A 22,535-nucleotide genomic window follows, 5' to 3' on the forward strand; every position below is an offset into this window, starting at 1 on the left:
TCAATGCTTGAAAGCCAACTTTCTTGACAAAGTCATCGTATATCAATACGATCTTATTCTCGGGTACCTAATAGCCGGGGTGGGGGTTGGAATAAGCAGGGGGTTGGAAAAAATCTAGCAGAATTAGGACAAATGAGAAAACTTTCAAATCCAAAAAATTAATAACCGGGGAGGCTGGAAGAAGAATGTCGTGGGTGGAAAATTTTCGAATGGGGGGGGACGGCTACCCGAGAGTATATTTTCAAACCAGGTTTTAAAAACCGAATCTTACCATGCATATCTGTGGGTCGCAAGGTGCTTTAGTTTAAAAGATTGAAAAGATGAAGTCGATGCCCAGTCGATGTTTCAAAGTTCGATCAATATCAAAGAGTTCTGATTTTTATAGTATCGCACAGGTTAATAGAATTTGGCAGCAATTAGTCGAAATATTGTAAGCTCGACCCCTGTGTAAAAACATTTCTGACACAATCCAAAAGGAAAACTTTGGTGTTGCTAGAGATATTAATGGACCAAAGATTATCATCATCCTTTTTGGAATATTCTTATTCTATCAAAAGTAAAGGTTGAATATTGAATATTTTATGAAAATAATACACGAAAAATTACATACACGCTTCATGATTTTTCGAAAAACACGCTGTCTGGACTGTTTGTACATATTGCAAGAAGACTTTTTCAATATTTCGAAATTCTTTTCCAAACACGTTACCTTTTTCAAATTGAAAAATTTGGAGCCATTTTCTAGTATAAGTATGTAGTACCGGCACGAATTTTTTGGTGTTGGTATGAACCTTCTAAGGGTCTCACTAATATGTATAACGATTAAAAGTTTTGAATATTAGACCGAAATTTTAACAATTCTAAGAAAAAATCTTAAATACTATTTTAAGTAAAATATTTACAAGTTTGAAAACGTTAAATACGAACCTAAAATTACTTAAAGTATGACTATTTTGCGTTGTTTTATTTTGATTATCCGTAAGTTTCTGCGACTTTCAGGGATATACTGTCAAAAATTTGGTCTAAATTTCAAGTGCACAAAAATCGAAAAGAAATGAAAAATCGAAAAATGCTCTTTTAAAAGATTATGCATACACATTTGGAACTTAATTGGAATTTGAACAAATATACCACCCAAGTAAATCAAATAAATTTAAAATACGAACTCAAAGAAATATGATTAATCATCAAGTAGATTCTCAACAGAGAAAGCTCTCGGAATTTTCAATCTCCCGACACTTCCACCATCAAGTTTTTTACCACCCTCTTCATGAGGGTGTCTCTCAACGGGCGGTGATCCTTTAAAAACGCCCGGAATGTCAACACGCCCAACAAGTCTCATTTGTTGTAAGGCAGATAAAGGAACGTCCATACTTTGTTGGCGTTTGTTCGACGTCGGTCTCTTACGTCGTACGCTACGTACTTTTTGTAGCTCACGTTCCGTGTTTTGCTCACGTTCCCGTTTCTTATCTTCCTCAATATCGTCTAACAGTTCAATACTACGCGAGTAGTCGGGGTTTATCTTACGTCGACGCTGTTGACGTATCAACGTAAGTTCGTGCTCCGTTTCACGGTAAATAGCGTCTATTGTACTGTAATCACGGCCTTTAACTATAGCCGTAGATTTCGGGATCCCGTCACGGTTAACGAAGCTGTATCCGGCTAAATGGCGACGTCTTTCTTGTTCATTGCGTACTTTTTCTAGTTCAGATACACTTCGGGTATCAAGGATAGAATCGAAACTTCTAGATCGTACCATCCTTGGTTTCGCACCATCGGTCTCATCAATCGATTCAAATCGACGATATATTTGAGCTCTTTCGGAGACTGAAACTCGATTGTCCTCTTCATCATCGTATTTCAATCGTTGAATCCCGATCAACCCTTTCTTTGTTGGTGTCGATGAATCGCGTTGTTCGATCGAATCTGTTTTATCGATCGAATGTCTCTTACTGATCTTAGCTTTGATCGATGAGCCGAATCGTTTGAAACTCGATTTGCGATTTTTCTTGGTAGTCTCAACATCAGTGGCTTCAGCATCAGGCTGTTTGTGAAGCTTCTGGAGAACGAATTTCTTGGCTTTCGATTTGATCGATTTCTTCTTCTCGAGTTTCGGATCGGATTCGATTGAGCCGTTTTCGTCACCGTCCAAATCGATATAAGAATCCGAATGTCTTTTTGGTGTTTGATCTTTGACAGAAAAAGAGATTCTGCCTGGTGTTGTTTGTGGTGATGTTTGTTGATCATGCTCAGTGGTGGTGGGTAAGAAGTCAGTTTTCGGTCTTCCTGACGATACTCGGAGACTAGTTGTGGAGATTTTGGTGGTTGGAGAACTTGATTGGCTGGTTGAATCGTCGATGGGTTCTGATTGGTCGTTGTCAAAAGCTTCCTGCCAATCATTATCGTCAATATCATAATCACGTTTATCGTTTTTGGAGTTGACTTTGAAGGTGACGGAGGACGATGAAGATTTGCTTCTTGGTTTTTGCTGCGATCTGACAGTGACTTTGGTGAATGATGGAGAATCACTGGAGGAGGTGGATGAAGGATCGATTTGTGTTGGTGATTCTGGCTCCTGTTGGTCATCAGTGTCTTTGTATTTGTACATAATACGGAATTCAGTTTGCGTGGACGTTTTACGTACGGGTGGCTGCTCTTCCAGTAAAAGATCAAGATCAATGTTCGAAGGTGTTGAGTCTTGTTTGATCTCAATATTTTCATCTTCTGTGATTAATTCTTTTGACGTTGAAGACGATTTGCGTGGACGACGTGCCGGGATTGGTCGTGTGATGACGGTATTGTGTTCTTCATGCATGATGTTTACTGACACGTTTCGAATGTTTTGATGCGCATGCGTGTCAACTTTTTCAACATGTCGTTTGGAAATCTTGATATTACTTTTATCTCTAGTGGTCACATCTAAAACATTCTCTTCGTCAATATTTGAATTTTTATATTCATTTTGTCCGTTGTTAACATTTACAAAGTCTTTGAGTTCATTTTCACCTTCTTCGATCTCTCGCTGTTTTACAAGCTCTTCGAGGTCGATAATGCTTGTTTTGGTCTCGTCGAAGCGTTCATTGATATCATCCTCTTGGATTCGCTCTCGGTTAACGGACGGCTTCTTCAGAAGTCTGTCGTTATCAACACTTCTGTCGGTGTCTTCTGGTTGAGTAATGGAGATGGCTTCGGGAGCTAAACAATGGACTAATTCGGAACCAGTATCGGAATCAAAAGAGTCTTTTGGTGGAAATTCTTTTCTGTCTCTGGAATAAGGGTCTAAGATTTCTTCTTTATCAAGGATACCAACATCTCCGACTCCCCGCTGGTTATCGTGAGCGCTTACAAAGTCTTTCAACGCGTTTTCTCCTTCCTCGATTTCCTGTTGTTTGGTAAACTCGTCAAAGTCGATAATGTCTCTTGTCTCGTCCGAATCAACTTGGACTTTACTATCGTCTTCAAGAATCGGTTGTCTGTCGGTGGAAATTGACTTTGGCTGAGGTTTTGCATGCGTTGATGTATCCTCATTCTGGGTAGCAATTGAAATGACTTGTGGTGTTAAATGTTCAGTTATGAACGAAACATCTTCTAGAGAAGAATCGTTTTCGGAAAGTTCTTTCTTCTCTCTTGTTGACGGATCTAAGATCTCCTCATCTGAAACGTCAAGTTCCAAAGTATTCGTTTTGTTGTCAATGTCAATTAGATTCTGAAGTTCATCTCTCTGTAGACGTTCCTCAAGATCGATCTCTGGAATAGGATCATCTTTCGATTCAATTTCAATGTCATTTTCATCAACAACGATGTTCTTTGAATACGATTTCGTTGATTTCGAATTTGAATCTAATTCATTGTCTTTTTCAATTCTCGAATCGATGTTAATCACTTGGGTGGGCAATGGTTCGATTATCATCTCGTCCTTAACAGAGTCGAGTTCTGTGTTTGATATAATGTCTTTTGAAGATGGTTTCTCAAGTTTTGGCTGAACGACTTCATCATTAACATCTTTCACCTGAGTATCGACAACAAAGTTCATGTTTTTCAGTTCTCTTAATTCGTTATCAAGTTCAATACGTGGGGTTGTTGAAGGTATTGGTTTGTCGATATTCTCAAGCGCAGAAAAGTCGATTTGATCAGCATCTTTGGTAATAGGTTCGATTGAGGGTTCGTCGTTTATCAATGTCTCCTTTAAAGGAACACTTTTGGTAACTTTATTGCTTGGTGTTTCGTGGGAATAGACTTCACACATGACTGGGCGTACCGAATGGCTGTCAGTTGGAGATGGCTGTTCGACAACGTTGGGTTTCTTAGTTGATGAATTTTTCGGTGATAGAATAATTTCTTCATCTAAATTTTCGCGAACGAATGAATCTTTGTTGAATTGAAAAGTTGGATCATTGAAAATTTGGTGATGGTCGTTGCGTTGAGTTTTGATTTCATCGGGTGAGTTTTCTTCATAACCGCTATCGCAAATATCGCTCGATCGATCGTCTGCGTCCTCTTTCAATGGTGATTCTATCATCTCTGGCATGTCCTGGGGATTAGCGTCTTCCTCAACAGTCGGTAAAGATAACTCAACAGATTTCAAAGAAAGTTCCTTATCTCTAGAACCTCTTTGATGATCCAATACAGTTTTCTTTTTCACAGGATTTCCAACAGTGTTCTGAGGAGAAATATCGGTTTTCTTTTTCTCATTGATTTTCATTGATAAGAGAGTCGCAGGTGGAGTTTTATTTTCAACCGCAATATTCTCTTTCTTTGTGTTTTTCACGCTTGGTTGTCTCTGCTCCTCAGTTTTCTTCGGATTCAAATTTTCGAAATCAATAGAAAGATCTTCAAAGTCCTCATCATCTTCGTCGGTTTTCGTTCTCGGTTTCACCGAGTCTACAACGACAACGTCTGCTGGCAAATCGGCGTATTTTGCTTGATCCATATTATAGTCTTTCTTCTGGAATCGTCTCATACGACGAACGTCCGACAACGAGAATGAAAAGTCGGATAAATAACGACCGACTCCTCTTTTACGGATCTGCAATAAAGAACTCCCAACTGAATCACCGAATCGCTCTGAGATTTGAAAATGTGACGTATCCAACCCATAGTTGCCTTCGTAAGGCTCTACCCACATTTTAGGTTCGTTGTACTGAAGTTTAATGTTAATAGGTTTAACAGTATGCGTATCCTCAACCTCACCGTCAACGACGTGGACTAGCTTTTCGGCGACGTACGTCAAACGTGCTAAACCACCGACAGGTTTCTCTTGCAGTTGGATACTCTCTAAAAGTTTCTCTTGTTCTTCATCGTATGTGTGTTCGAAGTCTTCCAATCCCGACAACGAAGCGCAATAAGATTGCGTGAAGGATTTATGAAGTTCACTTTCACCGACCAGTTGCTGACAAATATCTTGTTCTTCATCCAAAGTCACCAGCAGATATGATTCCAACGTCGATACATCCTTCGGCTTCCAAACGAACTCTTTCAGTTGGTGCAAAGGTTGCCCAGCTTTGTAATGATTCTCGTATAAATATTCGGTTACGACGTAACGGGTTGTGTCCCCTTTAGCTTGTCGGCGTACAGTACGGTGTGTTGTCCCGGTTGGACGTACGGGAACAGGAAGTTGACTTACGTCATATAAGGTGACAATCCAGTTTTGAGATTGCCATAAGAAAGTTTGTTTTTGTTGCTCAACCTCAGGACATTGATCGACGTAAAAGCACGCTTGTTCCGTTTCGTGATCGACCTCGTAACGCAAGGAGTGTACGTAAACATCCATTTCGTTTGGTCGTTATATCAATTAAGTTTTACGATTTGAGATAAGAAAGTCTCTCAGAGTTCAGTTTCTCATTTATATATCAGTTAAATCACAGTTGATCAATTTTCACGATAAGTTATTCGTGTTGATTGGGTTTCAATGTTTTTCTCATGTATGGTAATTGACTGACATCCAATAACTTTGAGTCTCTGTTTATTGCTTTGATACAAATTTTTCTAGATCTGAAAAAACAAGAAACAAATAATTTTAATTTTTTTCTGACATGAGTCTTGTTTTCCCTCTACATGATAAAGTTTGAGGTTTCTTTCCAGGGTTTTTGAAAACCAAATAGAGATTAGTCATCAAAAGAGTGACAAACCTCAGTTCAAAAAGGAGTATAGTTTGAAGATTTTGTTACAAGATTTTGTAATTGAGATTTGTACAATTTGTGTAATGGTTATAATTGGAGAACTTTGTTTTTCATTAAAAACTTCAGCCTCGTATCAAAATTCGAATTCAGGTAAAGGCAATACAAACTACTCATTCAGAAGGTTTTGTTAAACATTGCGCTAGAGATTGTGAAAACCAAAAAGGCGTTACTTATCGTTATCTTAAAAACTGTCATCAAAACATGTACAAAAACAAAAGAACGATCTATCACTGTGCAGCACGAAGTAAGATCTGCTGTTGTGGACTCTAGAACTTCTACCCTCTAAACACAAACTGAAAAACAGTAAACTATAAGTATTTTATAGTTCTTCCTAAATTTTAACTTCCCACTTCCCTCCTCAGCAAAACCAATTACACAGAAAACTCTAGAATACATCTAATGATCTGCAAAATATACATGCTATATCAGCAAAAACCCAAAAAAATTCACCACACTAATTTGTGTTGCTAAATAAAGCCAATGAAGTGATCTTTATTGATCTCGATAAACGAGGACACTAATTCACCAATGAGCATTTTAAAAGTCCTTTATCAAGGCTCCATTTAATTGGTGTCATTAAGGTCAAGTACAAAGAATAGCTGATAAAGAGGTTAATTAAAAAACGCCTATACATGCACGTACACGCATCAGCCTTTAAATAGATCATTGAAGCATCGAAGGCAAGAGGTTTGTAATTATTGACCTAGGATTTTCGATGAGTCATTCTCAATAGGAAGCGAGTGCAAGGTTACGTAATGATGCTTGGGAACTTTTGCATGCTCGAAATATCTGGTAAAATCTATTTGTTGACCTTTTATCTAATATAAATGAAAAAATTCATGTAATATATAATGGGCGACAGAAGATATTTTGTTACATTTGAAAGTCTATTTCGAGTGAGTGACCACATATCCGTCACATATTTTAAATAAGGAAGGAAAGGATACCGGGGGGGGGGCTACTCGATTTCGAAACGACGGTATTTGCCGCGCAAAATCTGCTTTTCAAAATCATACCCTTACAGTGCAGTCCAATATGGCTGAAAAGGTACCCTTTCAGTGCATTTTCTCTTGATTTACCCAAACCTTATAGTGCACTATATTTTCCAGCTGTAAATCTGCGTGAAAAAAGAAGCTTGGGGAATTTTCCGTTTCAAAGAAAAACTGAGAAAATTATTCATGTCAGCTGTAATTCTCAGACAATAGAAACTTTTTCAAACAAACGAGAAGTAAAAACCTTTCTTTTTATCAATTATTTTGAATTTGTTTTAAAATTCGACCCTTGCAGTGCAATCTCACAGAAACACACCCTATTACAGTGCATTTTGGGATGCTGAAAAACCCCACGTTTAAGCGCGGCACATGACGTAGGCCAGATCATATGAGTGCCCCCCCCCCGGGGAAAGGATGATTCCGCCGATGTGGACGGCGTTGTCTCTATCCCGGGATAGTTACAAGGATAGGGAAATCAGACACCGTTGACCCTGCCATGGCATGTCGGCGACTTTGCCCGAACATGTGCGAGAGAACGATTGTTCTCGCAAGTGCTTATGCGAGCAACATCACAGCCCTCAGATACAATGTCAAGCATAATTTTACAATCATAAGAAGTATGGAAATTTTTCAAGCCACTTCCTTCTTTTCTATAGCTCAGACTTAGTTTCGCTAGTCAACGCCTTTGATCTCCACGATAACTCCTCCAACTCTTCTTACTTTACCATACTTAAGCAACAAATAGAATATGAACTTTCGCTTTCAAACGACGAACGATATTAAAGGGATTCAGATATCAGACGTGTCCAAAACAACAAACAGCAAGAAAAGACATCAACATTGTCAATACTTTTTCTAATCCAACAACTCCTTGACAACAAATGAATCTACTGGTGGGCATGATTTAAAAACAAAAGTAAAAGATCTCTCAAAGATTAATACTTCATTTCCTTCATATAAACCTTCATACGTCAAAGGTCGTTTCAATTAGCTTTTTTATTTCCTTTATCAATCTACGTTGCCAAGGTCACTATTACTGATTCGAAAAACTCCCAAAAGTTTCCGGTGTTTGCAGGTCAACCAAATGTGATGAAGGTGTTGTCTGCACCATAGCCAGTAGGTTAGAAATTTCAAAATTCATTAGTACGAACGCCATGTTCGAACACTAAATATGAGAGTACTAGTAAGGCAATATGGCAACTTTTTGATATACTCCTTTTAAGCTGTATATTGATCTTGACACGTTTTGATTATTATGATAACCATAATCTATGACCCATGATAAATAACTTTCCACTATAGAGGTCACTGTTGATTCAAACGATCTTTCAGCTTATCAGACAAACAAAACAGAAAGTTTTCAAAAGATTTGCAGGCCTTAAAAATATAAGAGTCGAATTTCATGGCTCTCAAGAAAAAAAATTTAGAGTTGCTTTAAAAACCAGAACCAATCCCATAATTCCGCCAATTTTTCCCCAATTTTCGTCAAACCGTCTAAAAAGGACCAAAATTCTGCCACTAAAGGTTTCTTTGAAATTCAAGGTTTTTGTCAAAAAATTCCGTGGATTTCGAATATTTTTTGCCTATTCTGAAAATTCGCAAATTCCGCCACTCCGCTCGAAAAAAGGGCTGATTCCGCTCCTCCACCAACCATGAAACCCCCCTTAATGTAACCAGAAATTTTCCAAGAATCTAAACTTTCAACTAATAATTCCAAAAACCTTAAATCCTCAACCCTTGTCCATCTTAACCAACCAGTATGAAAAGACCAAAAACATCCAGAATTGTTACAATACACAAAAACTTGTTAGCTAATAACACCGTTTATGAATTCTAATTTCCTTGAAACGACCACATCAAACCTTTGAGATGACACGAACATTCGGATGTCAATAAAAACACTAACCAATTACTTTACATGGCAACCTAAAAAGAGCTCTCTTATCTTAGTAAAGTATCAGTTTCACGAAATGACGTTATGGAATATCCAAATAGTTGCTTTGTTTGAACATGAGAGAATATGTTTCGATTCGTGTGAGAGAGAGACTGATACATAGCAACTGTAATATTTGTTGAGATACTCAATACAAGGATGATATAAAAATACCTCATCTTCCTTGGCTTAATAAATACCAACTGCAATCATGCATCATAAATATGCTCCCAGTTGACACACAGCGTTGTTTCAACGTTCAACTAACATTATATGAACGTTGTGAACATTAGATAAAACGTCGAAACAACGTTGTGCTCGCTGGGTTGACGCATATTACATATCCCTTTTGATTATCAAATATCAACCAAAATTTGCAGTCCGCACATTTTTAAATATTGCTCTTACGGAAAAACAAATGATTTAAAGTAAAACCTCGTTGAAAAGATAATTCTGTGTGGATCGATGTCAGCCTGTTATTATGTATAAATGTAATAATAATATGACTAATTTAGCTTATTTTAAATTGGCTAATAATGGCTTATTTATTGGCCCAGCGCTAGCGATAGGGCCTTTCATTGTTAATTATTAGCTCGTTCATATAAATCCACTAGAAAAATCGTATTCATGTTCACCGAGACAGGGATGTACATTTAAAATCATGATCTTTCAACGATGCCTTTCAATCCTACCAAGCTAATCTCTTCACAACAACTAAAGTCTGTCCAGATATAATTGGCAGTGGAAACAAGAATGCCTGTAACTTTTGATAGTCAAATATGATTATGGAAATTTTTTTTGTTTGTTTTAGAGAATCAAAAGCGCTATATTTGAATGTATTTTTGGTTCAAAAATTCGCGATTTTTAGCGGTTAAATTTGCGATTGTAAAAATTGAGCTTTTTTTCTACTTATGATATAACGTTCATTTTTACACCAGTGGTAGTTCAACCTTAGGTTAAGAAGTTTGTTAAATTTCAAGGCAAACAAAAAAGTTCTTCGGAAGATATGGGACCCGAAATACCCCTTGGTAGCACTTTTCTGTGAAATATCAAATCTCCAACTTATTACTAAAAACGGGGGTTATTTTATCTTTTTTGAACAGTGCAATTAAAAGTTGGAAAATGTTAAGTGTTGGTGCTTTGGTATTATTGGTATCATTGATTATTTCGAAACGAAGTGAAATCGCAGTATAATTGTTTTGATTGAAAAGATAAGCATGAACTTATATTGTCTTTGTTATTTTTAAGTCATTAAAGAACTTTGCTAATTCCCAAAACACTAAACACAGTTTGGCTATGAGGTCATTAAAGAGATCGTAAAATGTGTCATGATCGAAAAACTGTTTTATCAATCATATCACTACCCCCGTTTTTAGTAATAAGTTGGAGATTTGATATTTCACAAAAAATGCTACCAAGGGGTATTTCGGGTCCCATATCTTCCGAAGGACTCTTTTGCTTACCTTGAAATTTAACAAACTTCTTAACCTAAGGTTGAACTACAACTGGTGTAAAAATGAACGTTATAGTATAAGTAGAAAAAAAGCTCAATTTTTGCAATCGCATATTTTACCACTAAAAATCGCGAATTTTTCAACCAAAAATACATTCAAATATAGCGCTTTTGATTCTCTAAAACAAGCAAAAAAAATTTCCATAATTATATTTGACTATTAAAAGTTACAAGCATTCTTGTTTCCACTGCCAATTATATCTGGACAGACTTTAATTAACAACCTCATTTATCTAGGTAGAAAAATATTATCAATATATGTTTTATGATTATCAGGAGATCATGGTCAGAAGTAGTCACAACAAAAACGGGTCAAGAATTTTTTAACTTTTTACTTTCAGCCTCGTACTTAACCAACTAACTTCCTGCTACGAAAGTAAAGTTAGACAATTGTAAAAACCTTGTATCCCAGATAGGGACCATTAAACACCTCATGGTTCATGCCCCCGATGGGGGGTACTAGGGCTGGCAGATGAGGGGTATGTGCGGACTGGACCTCCGAAAACCGACCCTTAGAGAGACTAATCTTTGCTGAATAGGTGACCCTTAGAGAGACTTTTTACGATTTGTTCACTCTTAATCAAAATTTTTTTCTAAACATCGTAAATTTTCCGACCCTTAGAGAGACTAATTTGATTCTTTCTGATTCCGCACATACCCAGCACTAATGTTTGCCTAAGTACCCCCACCCCCGGGTTCATTCCATGGTACACTTACATCAAACTCAACGAGCGCTCCATTCTCTACACACTCATAACTATCAATGGCATCATTTGTCGAAGCAATGTAATGAACATTCTCTATTTCCCATTCAAAATACATTGAAAACTTCCGTATGCTAATTTAACGTAACGTAATTAAAAAATTAACAATAAATACTACAGTAATACTTTGTTTCGTAACGAATTTCTGAAATTATACCTCTATTCCCATGGAAACTCAGTTGTAATGACACAATGTCAAGAAGACTGAGAACCAATATCATTTTAATGAATTCGTAACATGGAACCTCCATGCAAAGACACTGTTATTTCGACACAATGATGTTTAATGGTTTAATGTAGTATCGATGTTGCGGCCATTTTAGCGGAAACACCCTAAATAAAAATACCTAGTCATTTGCCACTAAATTTACCGTAGAGCGCCTTCTATATTTCAACCAAATATAACGAAAATTGAATTTAATTAATCCAATCATTACAAAACTTATAATAAAACTCGGACATTTGAGTAAATAGTATCAGAAAGTTGAGCGGAATGTACTTTCGAAATCGCAAAAAAGAAACTGCTGTTCCAGCTACCTGATCCAAAAAACTACATGAATTAAATCTCGTCTGGAATCCGCAGCATGCACACGAGGACTAGCAGCTTGAGAGAGTGAACCACCTTTTCACATGCGAAGATCAGAAACATCACTGAGAGTACCCCGAAGTACACAATAAAAAAATCGGCAACAATGTTGATGATTGCAATATGAGAGAAAGAGTTGATTAAAATATCACAAAAATGATAATTGGCTTAAAAACCTTTACACAGTGAGAATCTTGTATCCATTTATAAGCGTCACTTTTGTAAAATAAATTATATTAGGCAATCGGATAGTCATGCAACAGTTTCATTCTAAAGCCATTATCATGTTTGCTGGAAGAGCCCCCAAAGCGTCTTTCAACGAAGAAAGGAAGAAGTTTATTAACACAATAGATTATGCATCGAGGACGTGGCGCGGGCAGCCATTACAGAAACATTTAACAAAAATCCGTTACGAAAAAATCAACTGACTGAAAAATAAGCCTTATGGGAAAGCATCTAAAAGCATCTCTTCAACAACAACCATAATAAAACTTCCTCTCAAAACCTCTCTCACCAGCAGGTTATCAACGAAACCTCCAACTGCAATATGACCTTGACAATAAGATGCTGCCAAGTTTTAATCAGCTTATTAAAGTCATTAAAAACGTGTACAGAAACAAGACCATCAAACGGCAGACAGGTGTGGAAACAAGGATATAAAACATCTGTAAATGCCTCGGAGGAGGAGTTCTGATTACGGCAAGAAAATGATATTTTGGGGTTCATTTGAGCTTCTCCACAGAGGGAGAAATCATTGGTAACCAGGACAAACAGACATTAAATCTCCTTGACATCCAAACTAACAGTTGTTATAATTAGCTGGCAAAGGAGTTAATAAGCTATTAAACTGATCGAACTTATTGATGGTTATTTTGTGTTTTTTTTGTCATTTCGACTTGAGGAGTTTCAATAGAACTTCAATAGTTGATATGGGTAGACTATCTTGAAACCCTCCTTAAAATGTAATAAACATAAAGAATTTCCATAAAGGCAACATAGGTGTCATGTACGTTGTATCTATAAAATATAGAATTAATCTTACCATTGATAAACAGATATTTTTACAATCTTGCTTACCCTAGCTACCTTTTTATTATACACTGACCCAAGGAAGATAAACAAAATGTCACACCCAGAGCACCCCTAAAATGAACGTTTGAAGGTAACTATTTATCTGGTACTACACGAAGAACTGTAATTTCTTGAAATAGGATGAAAATAAAATAGCCTGGCAAATAGTCAAATATTGGTGTATTAGGTCCATGTGATTTTATTCACATCATATGCAATGATTTCTAATCCCTTTCAAATACCACTCCTGGTTTTCTTCAAAGTATCTCCCGGTATAAAAATATTTATGTTTGGAAATTAGTGTGAAAGCTTAACCTAATGTTGGAAGACTGAATTGAAGATTGAAGGGTTAATCTTTTGAGTCAAATTGAAGAAAGTAACATTTTGGTGCCCGATCTAGTCGGAACGATAAAGGAACGCCAAACCATTTTGAAATTCGAAAAAGTCGAAGGGGCTCCGATTATTGTTCCCTTGCCTCTCGTTGCACTTAAAAAATGACCACTGTGGAGCACTGCCCACACCCTGTACCCCCTAAAACCACGCTACTGAAATATGCTTTTTGGTTATCAAAAAATTAAGCTAAAATTAGGATATGACGTAGTAAATTTACTAAAATTGCTTGGCTACAACACTCAAAAACTACATCTAAATCTTGCATTGACAAAAAATGACAACTTTGTTTCACGACTTTATCTACCAACTACTCACTGCTACTATGTGTTTATCAAGAGAAGAGAAGTTCGATGCTTAATTGCACTTTTCCCATGACTAGTTGAATTACTTTGATTAATTAAGTTACGTTTGAAAACATCGCAGTAATTACCTGTTGTATACAAGTCGAGGATGCGAAAACATCGATACCTTCACTGAAAATGAAAACAGTTTCCTGGAAACTCAAAACATTGCAAGTTGATGAAGAGCACTACACGTTTTTTTATAAGAATAAACTATATATAAGAACATAAGGCTTTGATGGCCAAAATGTTAAGAACAACTTAAGACATTTTTAAGGATCTAAAATGGCCAATTTCTTACTAAGTAAATGGACAAAATTACTCACAAAATGGTGAAAATAAGAACATATTCAGAACATTTTCAGGCTTCAAAAATTTTGGGTGTTCTTATAAAAAAAAATGAGTACTCTCACCCTACTGAGAAAGAGAGAGAGAAGATGACTTGACCAAATATTGAGTGTATTTTGCAACGAGGATGGAATTTTAAGATAAATCGTACATGGTGCATTCTGGGCAAGTGGAGTGAAAATATTCCTAACAGTAGAAAGTATACTAACGCATACACCTTTTTCTGGGTTCGCCCATTCCCTGAGGGAAAATCTGCTTAAGTCAGTTGAGTTACACGCTTTTTTTTATAAGAATGGTGTAAATCCATTTCATCATGGATATTCTTAACTTTTTTGGGAAAATCATCCTAAAATATTCTTACAGCATTCTTTGGTTAGGACCCTAATCCTAATTCAGACTAGATTTAACATTTAGTACATACGTCTCAAGCATAAAACTCCATTATGGTGATATTCTTAGCATATTCTCATTTTTTTTGACCATTTTCATCATGGACATTTTTACAAAGTGTATTCTTATAAAAAAGCGTGTAGTCACAAGATAAAAACGACAGTGTTTTTTAACATTATGCAAGATTTCGTAGAATGGCTCATCCCATGATAGCCTGAAGACTACTCAAAAACTATTTTTAAACCGTCATATTTAGGTTGGGGTTGATTTCATACACGATAAACTACATTTATTATTTTCCATGGAGTGACAAACGAATGAGTGAGAGATGTAATTGAAACCTTATTACAGGCGTATCAAATGAAACTCTCCCCCAATGTTGACAAAAGATATTCGATGACTTGTCTAATTTGACGAATATTTATTCCGGCTCTTTAAAAAATCTTACGAAATAGCCAAAAGTCTCTGAAAAGAATATTGTACATTCATATTAAGGTCAATATTGTGTATATCCTGGTTTAACTATGTTGAAACCTGTTGAACATCACAGGGGTTTTAAGTTCGGTGATTTGGGGGCTTATCCGCTTGCAATGTATCAAAACTCTTTCTAAAATCGAGGCTTCGAGGTCTTTTTTAAATTTGATGAACTTTCGAATGTTGTTAAGTTAAAGTCAGGACAGCTATTTCAAAAATATGTTGATACCGTCGGAACAGCCAATGCCTACCCCCTCCCCCAGTGGCGTGCCTCTCCCCTAGTGGCGTGGGCCTCGGTCACTATATTTTCTTAGCCCTGAAATGTTTCTCGTTATCCAAAAACGACCGTACATGCGGCCTAAAATTAAGCTTTTGAAATCGAACCCTTTCAGTGCAGAGAAAGTTTTGCCAAATTTGGAGGAAAATTTACCCTTACGGTGCATTTTCTTGAAAAATGTTGACCAATTAAGGGGACATTTGGTCAGATTTTCAAAAATGTACACCCTTAGAGTGCAACTTTTCTCATCTTTGCTTATTTCGACCCTTACAATGCACTTTAGGAAGCTTGAAAAAGGGACCTTAAGGGTGGCACGTAGGGTAGGTCGTTTACTTTGGGGTGCCCCTCCTCCGATTCAATTGTGTCTTTAGTAAATTCGAATTGGACACAGTTTGTGAAACACAGAGAGCTGAGTTGATATTTAGGACAATGACTCACATTGACTATAAGCTGAAAACCTCATAACTTTGTTGAATAATTAGAATCAGAAGGTCACGAGTAGTGTGTAATTTCGCTTGATATGGCACGAAAGAAACCGTATGTGCACGTCGAAGAACTCAGGCATGCTTTAAAATCGTGCTATAAATTCTTGACGTATCGCACCAAGCCTGACATTTTATAATAATATTATTACGCAAAAGTTTTTCCCGGCGCATAATTGTTAAATATGTCAAAAGGGAGAAACTGAATTAGTGAACTTTGAACGAGGAGGATCATCCATGATTTTTTTTTGTGTGCAGTTTGTAAGAATATGTTGAAATTCTTTAACTTCCCTTAGCTGGTGCCATTTTGGATCAGACTTGTTTAGCTTAATGTTCTTTGAGAAGGATGTTGATTTCACACTTGGGAGCGGATCAAATATTTGGGCTTTTAAAAATAATCTTAACATAGTCTTCGAGTAATATTTAAGTCAAATGTCTTACAGGTTGTGTGTGGCAGAAGGGGTTGGTTTGTTTTTGAGATGGTGAACAATTCTATCTGATCTCTTGGTTAAGAATTGACACTACCAAGTCGTAGTAAGTCCACATTTTTCGTAAGGTAAGTGTAGTCCAAGTGACCTGTTAACACCCCTGTGTCACAGATCCTCTAGGTCCCTAGCCCCATTAGAAAAATGCCCAAAATTTCGCCCCGGTGGGAAAACACCCTATAATTTCAGCCTCACTTGAAATAATTTGATTTTGTCCCAACTGAAAACTATTGCACTTCAGAACCATCCCCGCTGAGCGAAAAACTTCCACGAAAGCTGCGAGGCATTGGTGTCTATTGGGATCCCCCATAATCACATTTACAAAGTTCAGTAGCTCCAGCAGCTTGATTGAAAAGGAATTTATTGAAATAAGAATCACATTAGAGTACTTTATTAACCTCACTTTTGATGAATGAATGGAAATTCTTTCAACGTCTACACACTTCACCTTTTACAATATTTTTGCCAAACTCATTCGAAATAAGGAGAGATTAGCAAGAGAGATTTTTGCGGTATGCAAACAAACTGTGAATGGATTGAAACGGAAATACTGCAACCACAAGTCGGTCCCTTTAAAACTTAAAACCTACTTAAAAACTTGCAAAATTTGGCTTTATTTTGTAGGTCCTAATTGGGAGACAGTATCTTGTGACCAGCTTTGAAGTCTCCTTTTTTACGACACTCGGCAGGAGGGGCAAGGTAAAAAATAATATCGACCCATTTTTAGAACCCTTTGACAGATTTTCCTCAAATTTTAGAAAATCATGACACTTTTAGAGAGATTCCATCCGAAGTGTGATAAGGTACCTTCAAGAGAAAGGGGTTGTAGACTAAAGTCCCCGAAAAACAACTTGTGATGTCTTGGGCTTTTGAATTTTGTCGACGTCTGAATCGTTAAAATTAAAAGTTCCGATGGAAATTTTTGATATCAACATGAACATGATACCAAAGACTATTCAAATCTAGACCACTACAATGTGCCCTTGAAAAGTACTCAAATGAGACCGAACTAGAGAAGGGATCTGTTTTTGCAACAAAACAATTTTTGATGTAACTTGATCCTTAATAAAGTTCTCTACTCCATACCAAGTCTACAAGACTAAGGTAAACATCGGTAGCATCATTAATAAGATTCATTATAGATAATTTGACCTCCCTCATTGACCTGCTTCCAACCTCTTTCCCACCTCCAAGTATTGCAAGCCTTTGGCTTAATATTACGCAAATCTGAAACAAAAAAAGCTTGAAAAGTAAAGAAAAAATTGAATGCTCACAGTTGATACTCTACATTTAAATGGCGGCGCTTTTTGAGGTCAAAACAAATTTTTCCTGCTCGATAAGTGTTTAACTGTGATTTGGTTTGTTGAATGTGTTGCAGAACTCTATAAATGGTAGCTTTGGGAAAGGAAGATTTAAGGTGTAAACGCGTGGGTGGATGTTGGCTGGTCGAAGAGAGTATCACAGTTGACAGATATCAAGGATATAAAAAGTTCTTGATGATCGGCTGTTGTTTAATGATTAATTGGTTTTCCTGGAACAGAAAATCTAAAGAGAAAGGGAAGGAACTTTCTTAATCGAAAGTGAAAGTTTCTAGCCCGTGTTTTATTTAGTGGTTTGAGTTTGAGTTTTACTTTACAGATTTTCTGCGAGCCAATGAGAGGCGCTTGTAAATATTGCCACTTTGATCATTAAGTCAAGTCAAACTTTTTCAGAATATATTTTTGATGGCTGTTTATTTCAATCTTTGTATCTTTTGTAAGTACGCCCACTTCTCACAGACCCACTGGAAAAATTGGCAAAAATATCGTCTCCAGTGGGGAAATAATCAGATATCAAATCCTCACTGCAAAATATCGGTGCTAGTTTTTCCATCCCCACAGAATTTTCTGACTTGAAAATAATGAAATTCAAATCCCCAGCTATAAAAAAAACATGGGAATATCAGTCCCCATCGACTTTTTGTCCGTTATTTTTAACTCCACTTGCCAGGCACGACGGAAGCTTTTTAAATCTGGTACCGACGAAGAGAAAAATTTTGGGATTTTTGTGTAAGTCTGGTACTGCCGTGCCTGTTGGCTGTAAAAAAATCATAGGGTCTATGAGAATGGGGAGGTAAAATCTTAGATTCGGCCAAAGCGAAGAAGGATATTGTGCAAATCGAGAATCATTCCCTTCTACACTTATTTTTGCATGTTTGAAATTAGAAAGTGTTTTACATTTTTTACATGGTGTTGATATTGTATGATTAAATTACCACAAGTTGTGTATACACGTTTTTTTTTTTATTAGAACACCTAAAATTTGGCTGAGCCTGGATGTGCTTATTTTTTTAGCAATTTTCAGCCTAAAATGTTCTTAAATGCGTTCTTAATTTTTCAGACTACTCTAAATCGACAATATGATACAAAATAAAGAGCACTTAAATTTGGCAAAATTTGGACAATATTTGACTCTCGACTTTTGAAGATCCACCCCTAAATTCGGTTAAAACTGCTTAAAAAGCGGAAAAAATTGTAGTTTCTTGTCATTTTTTTCCAAACTGAGGCTGGGCATGTTCTTAAGATGTTCTTAATTTTTCGACGAATTTCAGCCTATATGTTCTTATAAACTAGGTTCTAATAAAAAAAAAAACGTGTATTTCTTTCAAATGCTGACAAACCCAGGGAGAAAGAGTTTCCATAAAAAACATGAAATGAACATAACCTCCAGCTGAGCATGAAATATCAAAAGTCTACTGCGTCTCATCAATTGTCAAAAACGTGAAATAAATTGAGGATTTTCTCTTCAAAACGCGTTCGCAATACGATGAAAATGTGACTTGATGAACGAGAAAGGAGTGTGTCAGTGCCTCATACAATGATTTTTTCTGTATGGCCTTTTAATGGCCTTTAGCACTCCACTTTGCTGAGATATTTGTTTGTTTTTCGACTCAGTAATGACCTCAATGTCACGCTATGGTTTGCTAATTCCAAACTAAATTCTTTGACTAGGATGACCTTGAGAGTATTTTTTTAACACTCTGAAATATTCACTACGAAGACCTAGTACTCTAGTTCATGTAAGTGTCTGCCCCTTGGTTAGGCTCGTGTATGCTTAAGCTTTCAAAGTATCCAGACATAGCCATGCTTATCATATGCGTATGCTTATAATTCACCCCAGGCCAAATTTTTGTAAAATCTCAGAAACTTAGTAACAAACAAAAAAAAGCAAAACAAAAAGCGTTCAGAGTTTGGGAGCAGTGGAATATGGCTAGTCGTGGAATTTCTTTTTTCAATTAACCATACAAGAATTGACGACTTACACAATATTACAGGCTTCTGTTTTGGAAATCTGAAAATCTGAGCCTTCATATGTATATAAGCGTTATGCTTATAAAAAAACATGTACCCTTGAAATTCTACATTAAAATTGCCATCATTAATGAAATCAGTTAAGATCTCAAGACTTACTACTACGGAGCTTCGATTTCATAATAGTTTAGAAATTTTAGACAAATTTTAGAGAACTTTAGAGGGTCAATATAATATCAAGCAAATACTGTGATTTTCTTTATGCAAATAAGTTCAAAAAAGTCATCAGAAGTTTTTGATTGGAAAGTCAAGCTAGTTTCTGATTGGCTGACAGAATCTCGTTCTTACGAAATCTTTATATACTGATCAAGGTCCAAATGTAAAAGTTCGATGATTTGATTGGACAACGATACGAAAAAAATTAATATATACATCATACTAATGGACTCTTCTGATTGGTTAAAAATAACTGAAATGGCTTTAATTGTAGAGAGGGGATGAAGTTGGTGAAACAGTAGCAATTTGTAAATTGTAAAGCATATACCATGGTATCATTCAAAAGGTTCACTTCTTAAGCTGCTTTCTATTATTTTGCTCAAATACTACGGTCCTTTTGGCAGAGTTGAAAAGCTGTCGAAGTTAGAGATCATCTTTCATCTATCTAGTGCGTGAAAAGGCTTCATTTTTCCACGACAATTCATGTTTTGTGGTGGTGGTGCTCTAAAGTATATGTGTATGTTTTCTCTTGTAACATTCCTTTAAAAAGGTATTTTTCGGATAGTTGGCTGGTTGACTCACCGGATGTTGGTTGGCTGGTTGACGCAAGTTGAAAGTTTATTTTTAAGATTTCGTTATGGCTGAACATTTAGAGAAAGTATTGTATTCAGAGGTTTAAAGTCCAATAAATAATTAGTAATCTATTGCTCAACTTTTAGATGTCAACTAGTTGTCAGTGTGCTAACATGCGACATTGGGAAGTTGATATTTATAGTTTTGACTATATGTGCAAGTACTTATGTAGTAGGATTAAAGTCCAACAAGATGAAACACTAATAGAATTATGGTTGACAGACCCTGTAGGATATAAGTCAAGTTATAAGTGGCACGCGATCTCTTGGGTGATGAGGAAGTTGTTTGTTTACAGACTTGATAAGGGAGTGGGAAGTAAAGAAGGGGTCAAAGTCCAATAGAATGGTGAATTGCTTAAATACGGGTTGCTTTTGACAAAGTGACGTCAAAAATGACATTTTTAAGGGTAATCTGTATTTTTTCTGGACGCATTTTTGGAAGAAAAGAGGAAGATTAAAGTCCATTACGATGTATTTGTCGCACTGAGGAGACCACATGAGATGACAGCTCTTTCAATTGCACCGTGAGACCATATTGTGATCAGTTGGTCTTTAAGTAATAAGGAGTATCATACTTTACGGAGTCAAGTTGACAAAGGCAGCACTGATGATTGGACCAGGCGAATCAAGACATTTTTGAGTAAATTGATAAATACTTGTACTTGTATCAGGTCAAATCTCGATAATTTTCGATAAATGGTAATTTATCTTGAGGTCCACTGATATTCCACTGATATACTATTCGATGGACTAACTTTGTTTTGTAGGTGTTCATTGTAAACAGCGTCAGCAGATATATAGAGCACAATAGCAAAAATTCCATCAAAATAAGTAAAACTTTCACTAGACTCAAAGTTTATCATCAAGGTGGGAAGAGCCAGAACATACGCTATTGCCGAGTTTACGTATGTCTGTTTTTCTGTGCCGGAGACGGTAAAGTTCTAATTTGACTAGATCCTGACCAGTTGAGGACGACGGTAAACTAGCCTTTTTACCGTCCTCGATTTTGCGGGTCAGAACTGCGAATTTTTCCAAATCGCTTCAGTCATTCTACCATCCTCAAAAGTGCGAATACATAAACTCGCTATTATATTTTGAACGGTTTTTGCCACACTATTACATAACTTTGGGTCAAACTTGTTTTTCTTTTGAGAAATTAAAGTTTAAAACTATGGAAATGTAAGTAGGTGCGTAATCTAGCACGTGGTAGCTTAGCTTGACTTACTCAAGTCAATAGCATTTTTTGGAACGGCTTACTTATTACCACAAATAACTCTTTGGTTTTGATACTTATGAAGTTTAGGCTACAATCAGCGCTAACCTGTCATTTTATTCGGTTCTCCCTCAATCAGTCATTTGATGTGACCACATTTTAGATCATGGATGAATATGAATATTTCACATTATTTTTAGAAAGTCCTGCGGAGAAAATTCTTATAAAGAAATCAGACTTACAGTGTGAAAACTTGATGATATTTTCTGATGATGGCATCACTTGACATTTTGAATGTCCATTACGCGAAACTTGAACCTTTTCAAATATGCTCCTAGTAGTGAAAGGAAAGAAAAATAAACAAACAGATTAATATAGATGTGATATTGTATCAAAAGTTAAATTGATACTTTTGTGTTTCTTATGTTACCGGCAGAAAGTTATCATCAGATTTCCAATTGTTAAAACTACCATTCCTTTGAACGAGCTATGAAAATGAGGGTCTAAGAATGGGGATTGGAAAACCTTGGAAACCCAATTTAAAAGGATGTTCTTTCATGTTTTATACATAAAATACCACAAAGCTCTACTCTACAATTACTTACATACTCGTTTTTTTATAAGACCAAACTATATAAGAACATAAGGTTTCGATGGCCAAAATGTTAAGAACAAGTTAAGAACAATTTTACGGCTTTGCGAGATCTAAAACACCCGGTTTCTTAGGAAAATTCGCAAAAATACTCAAAAAATGGCGAAAATAAGAACATGTTAAGAACATTCGAACGCTTCAAAAGTTTTGGATGTTCTTATAAAAAAACGTGTATCTTACAAGCGCTCAAGCTGCGCGCAAATCAAGTAATTCAAGTGATATGACACTATCAATTTTCCAGGTTTTAGGCACCTTATTTTTGGTATTGTATTACCTCATCAGCCTGTAATGCACATTTTGTTTT

At 36.3% G+C, this 22,535-nt stretch overlaps 1 protein-coding gene across 1 annotated transcript; it reads right to left on the reverse strand.

Annotated features, from left to right (window-relative positions):
- Positions 1-802: 802 nt before the first annotated feature.
- LOC136820735 (uncharacterized) lies at positions 803-22,027 on the reverse strand. The gene is made up of 2 exons (XM_067076957.1): positions 21,822-22,027; positions 803-5,991 (listed from the first exon to the last, which is right to left on the reverse strand). The coding sequence occupies exon 2, from the start codon at positions 5,768-5,770 to the stop codon at positions 1,181-1,183; it is 4,590 nt and encodes a 1,529-aa protein (XP_066933058.1). The 5' UTR covers positions 5,771-5,991; positions 21,822-22,027; the 3' UTR covers positions 803-1,180.
- Between the last annotated feature and the right edge of the window lie 508 nt (positions 22,028-22,535).

The sequence above is a fragment of the Clytia hemisphaerica genome, unplaced genomic scaffold (genome assembly GCF_902728285.1).
Source record: "Clytia hemisphaerica strain Z4C2 unplaced genomic scaffold, Clytia hemisphaerica genome assembly, whole genome shotgun sequence".
NCBI classification, from domain to species: Eukaryota; Metazoa; Cnidaria; class Hydrozoa; order Leptothecata; family Clytiidae; genus Clytia; species Clytia hemisphaerica.

Coding starts and splice junctions, on each gene's coding strand:
- LOC136820735 (XM_067076957.1), bottom strand. CDS start 5,770: ATGGATGTTTACGTACACTCCTTGCGTTACGAGGTCGATCACGAAACG.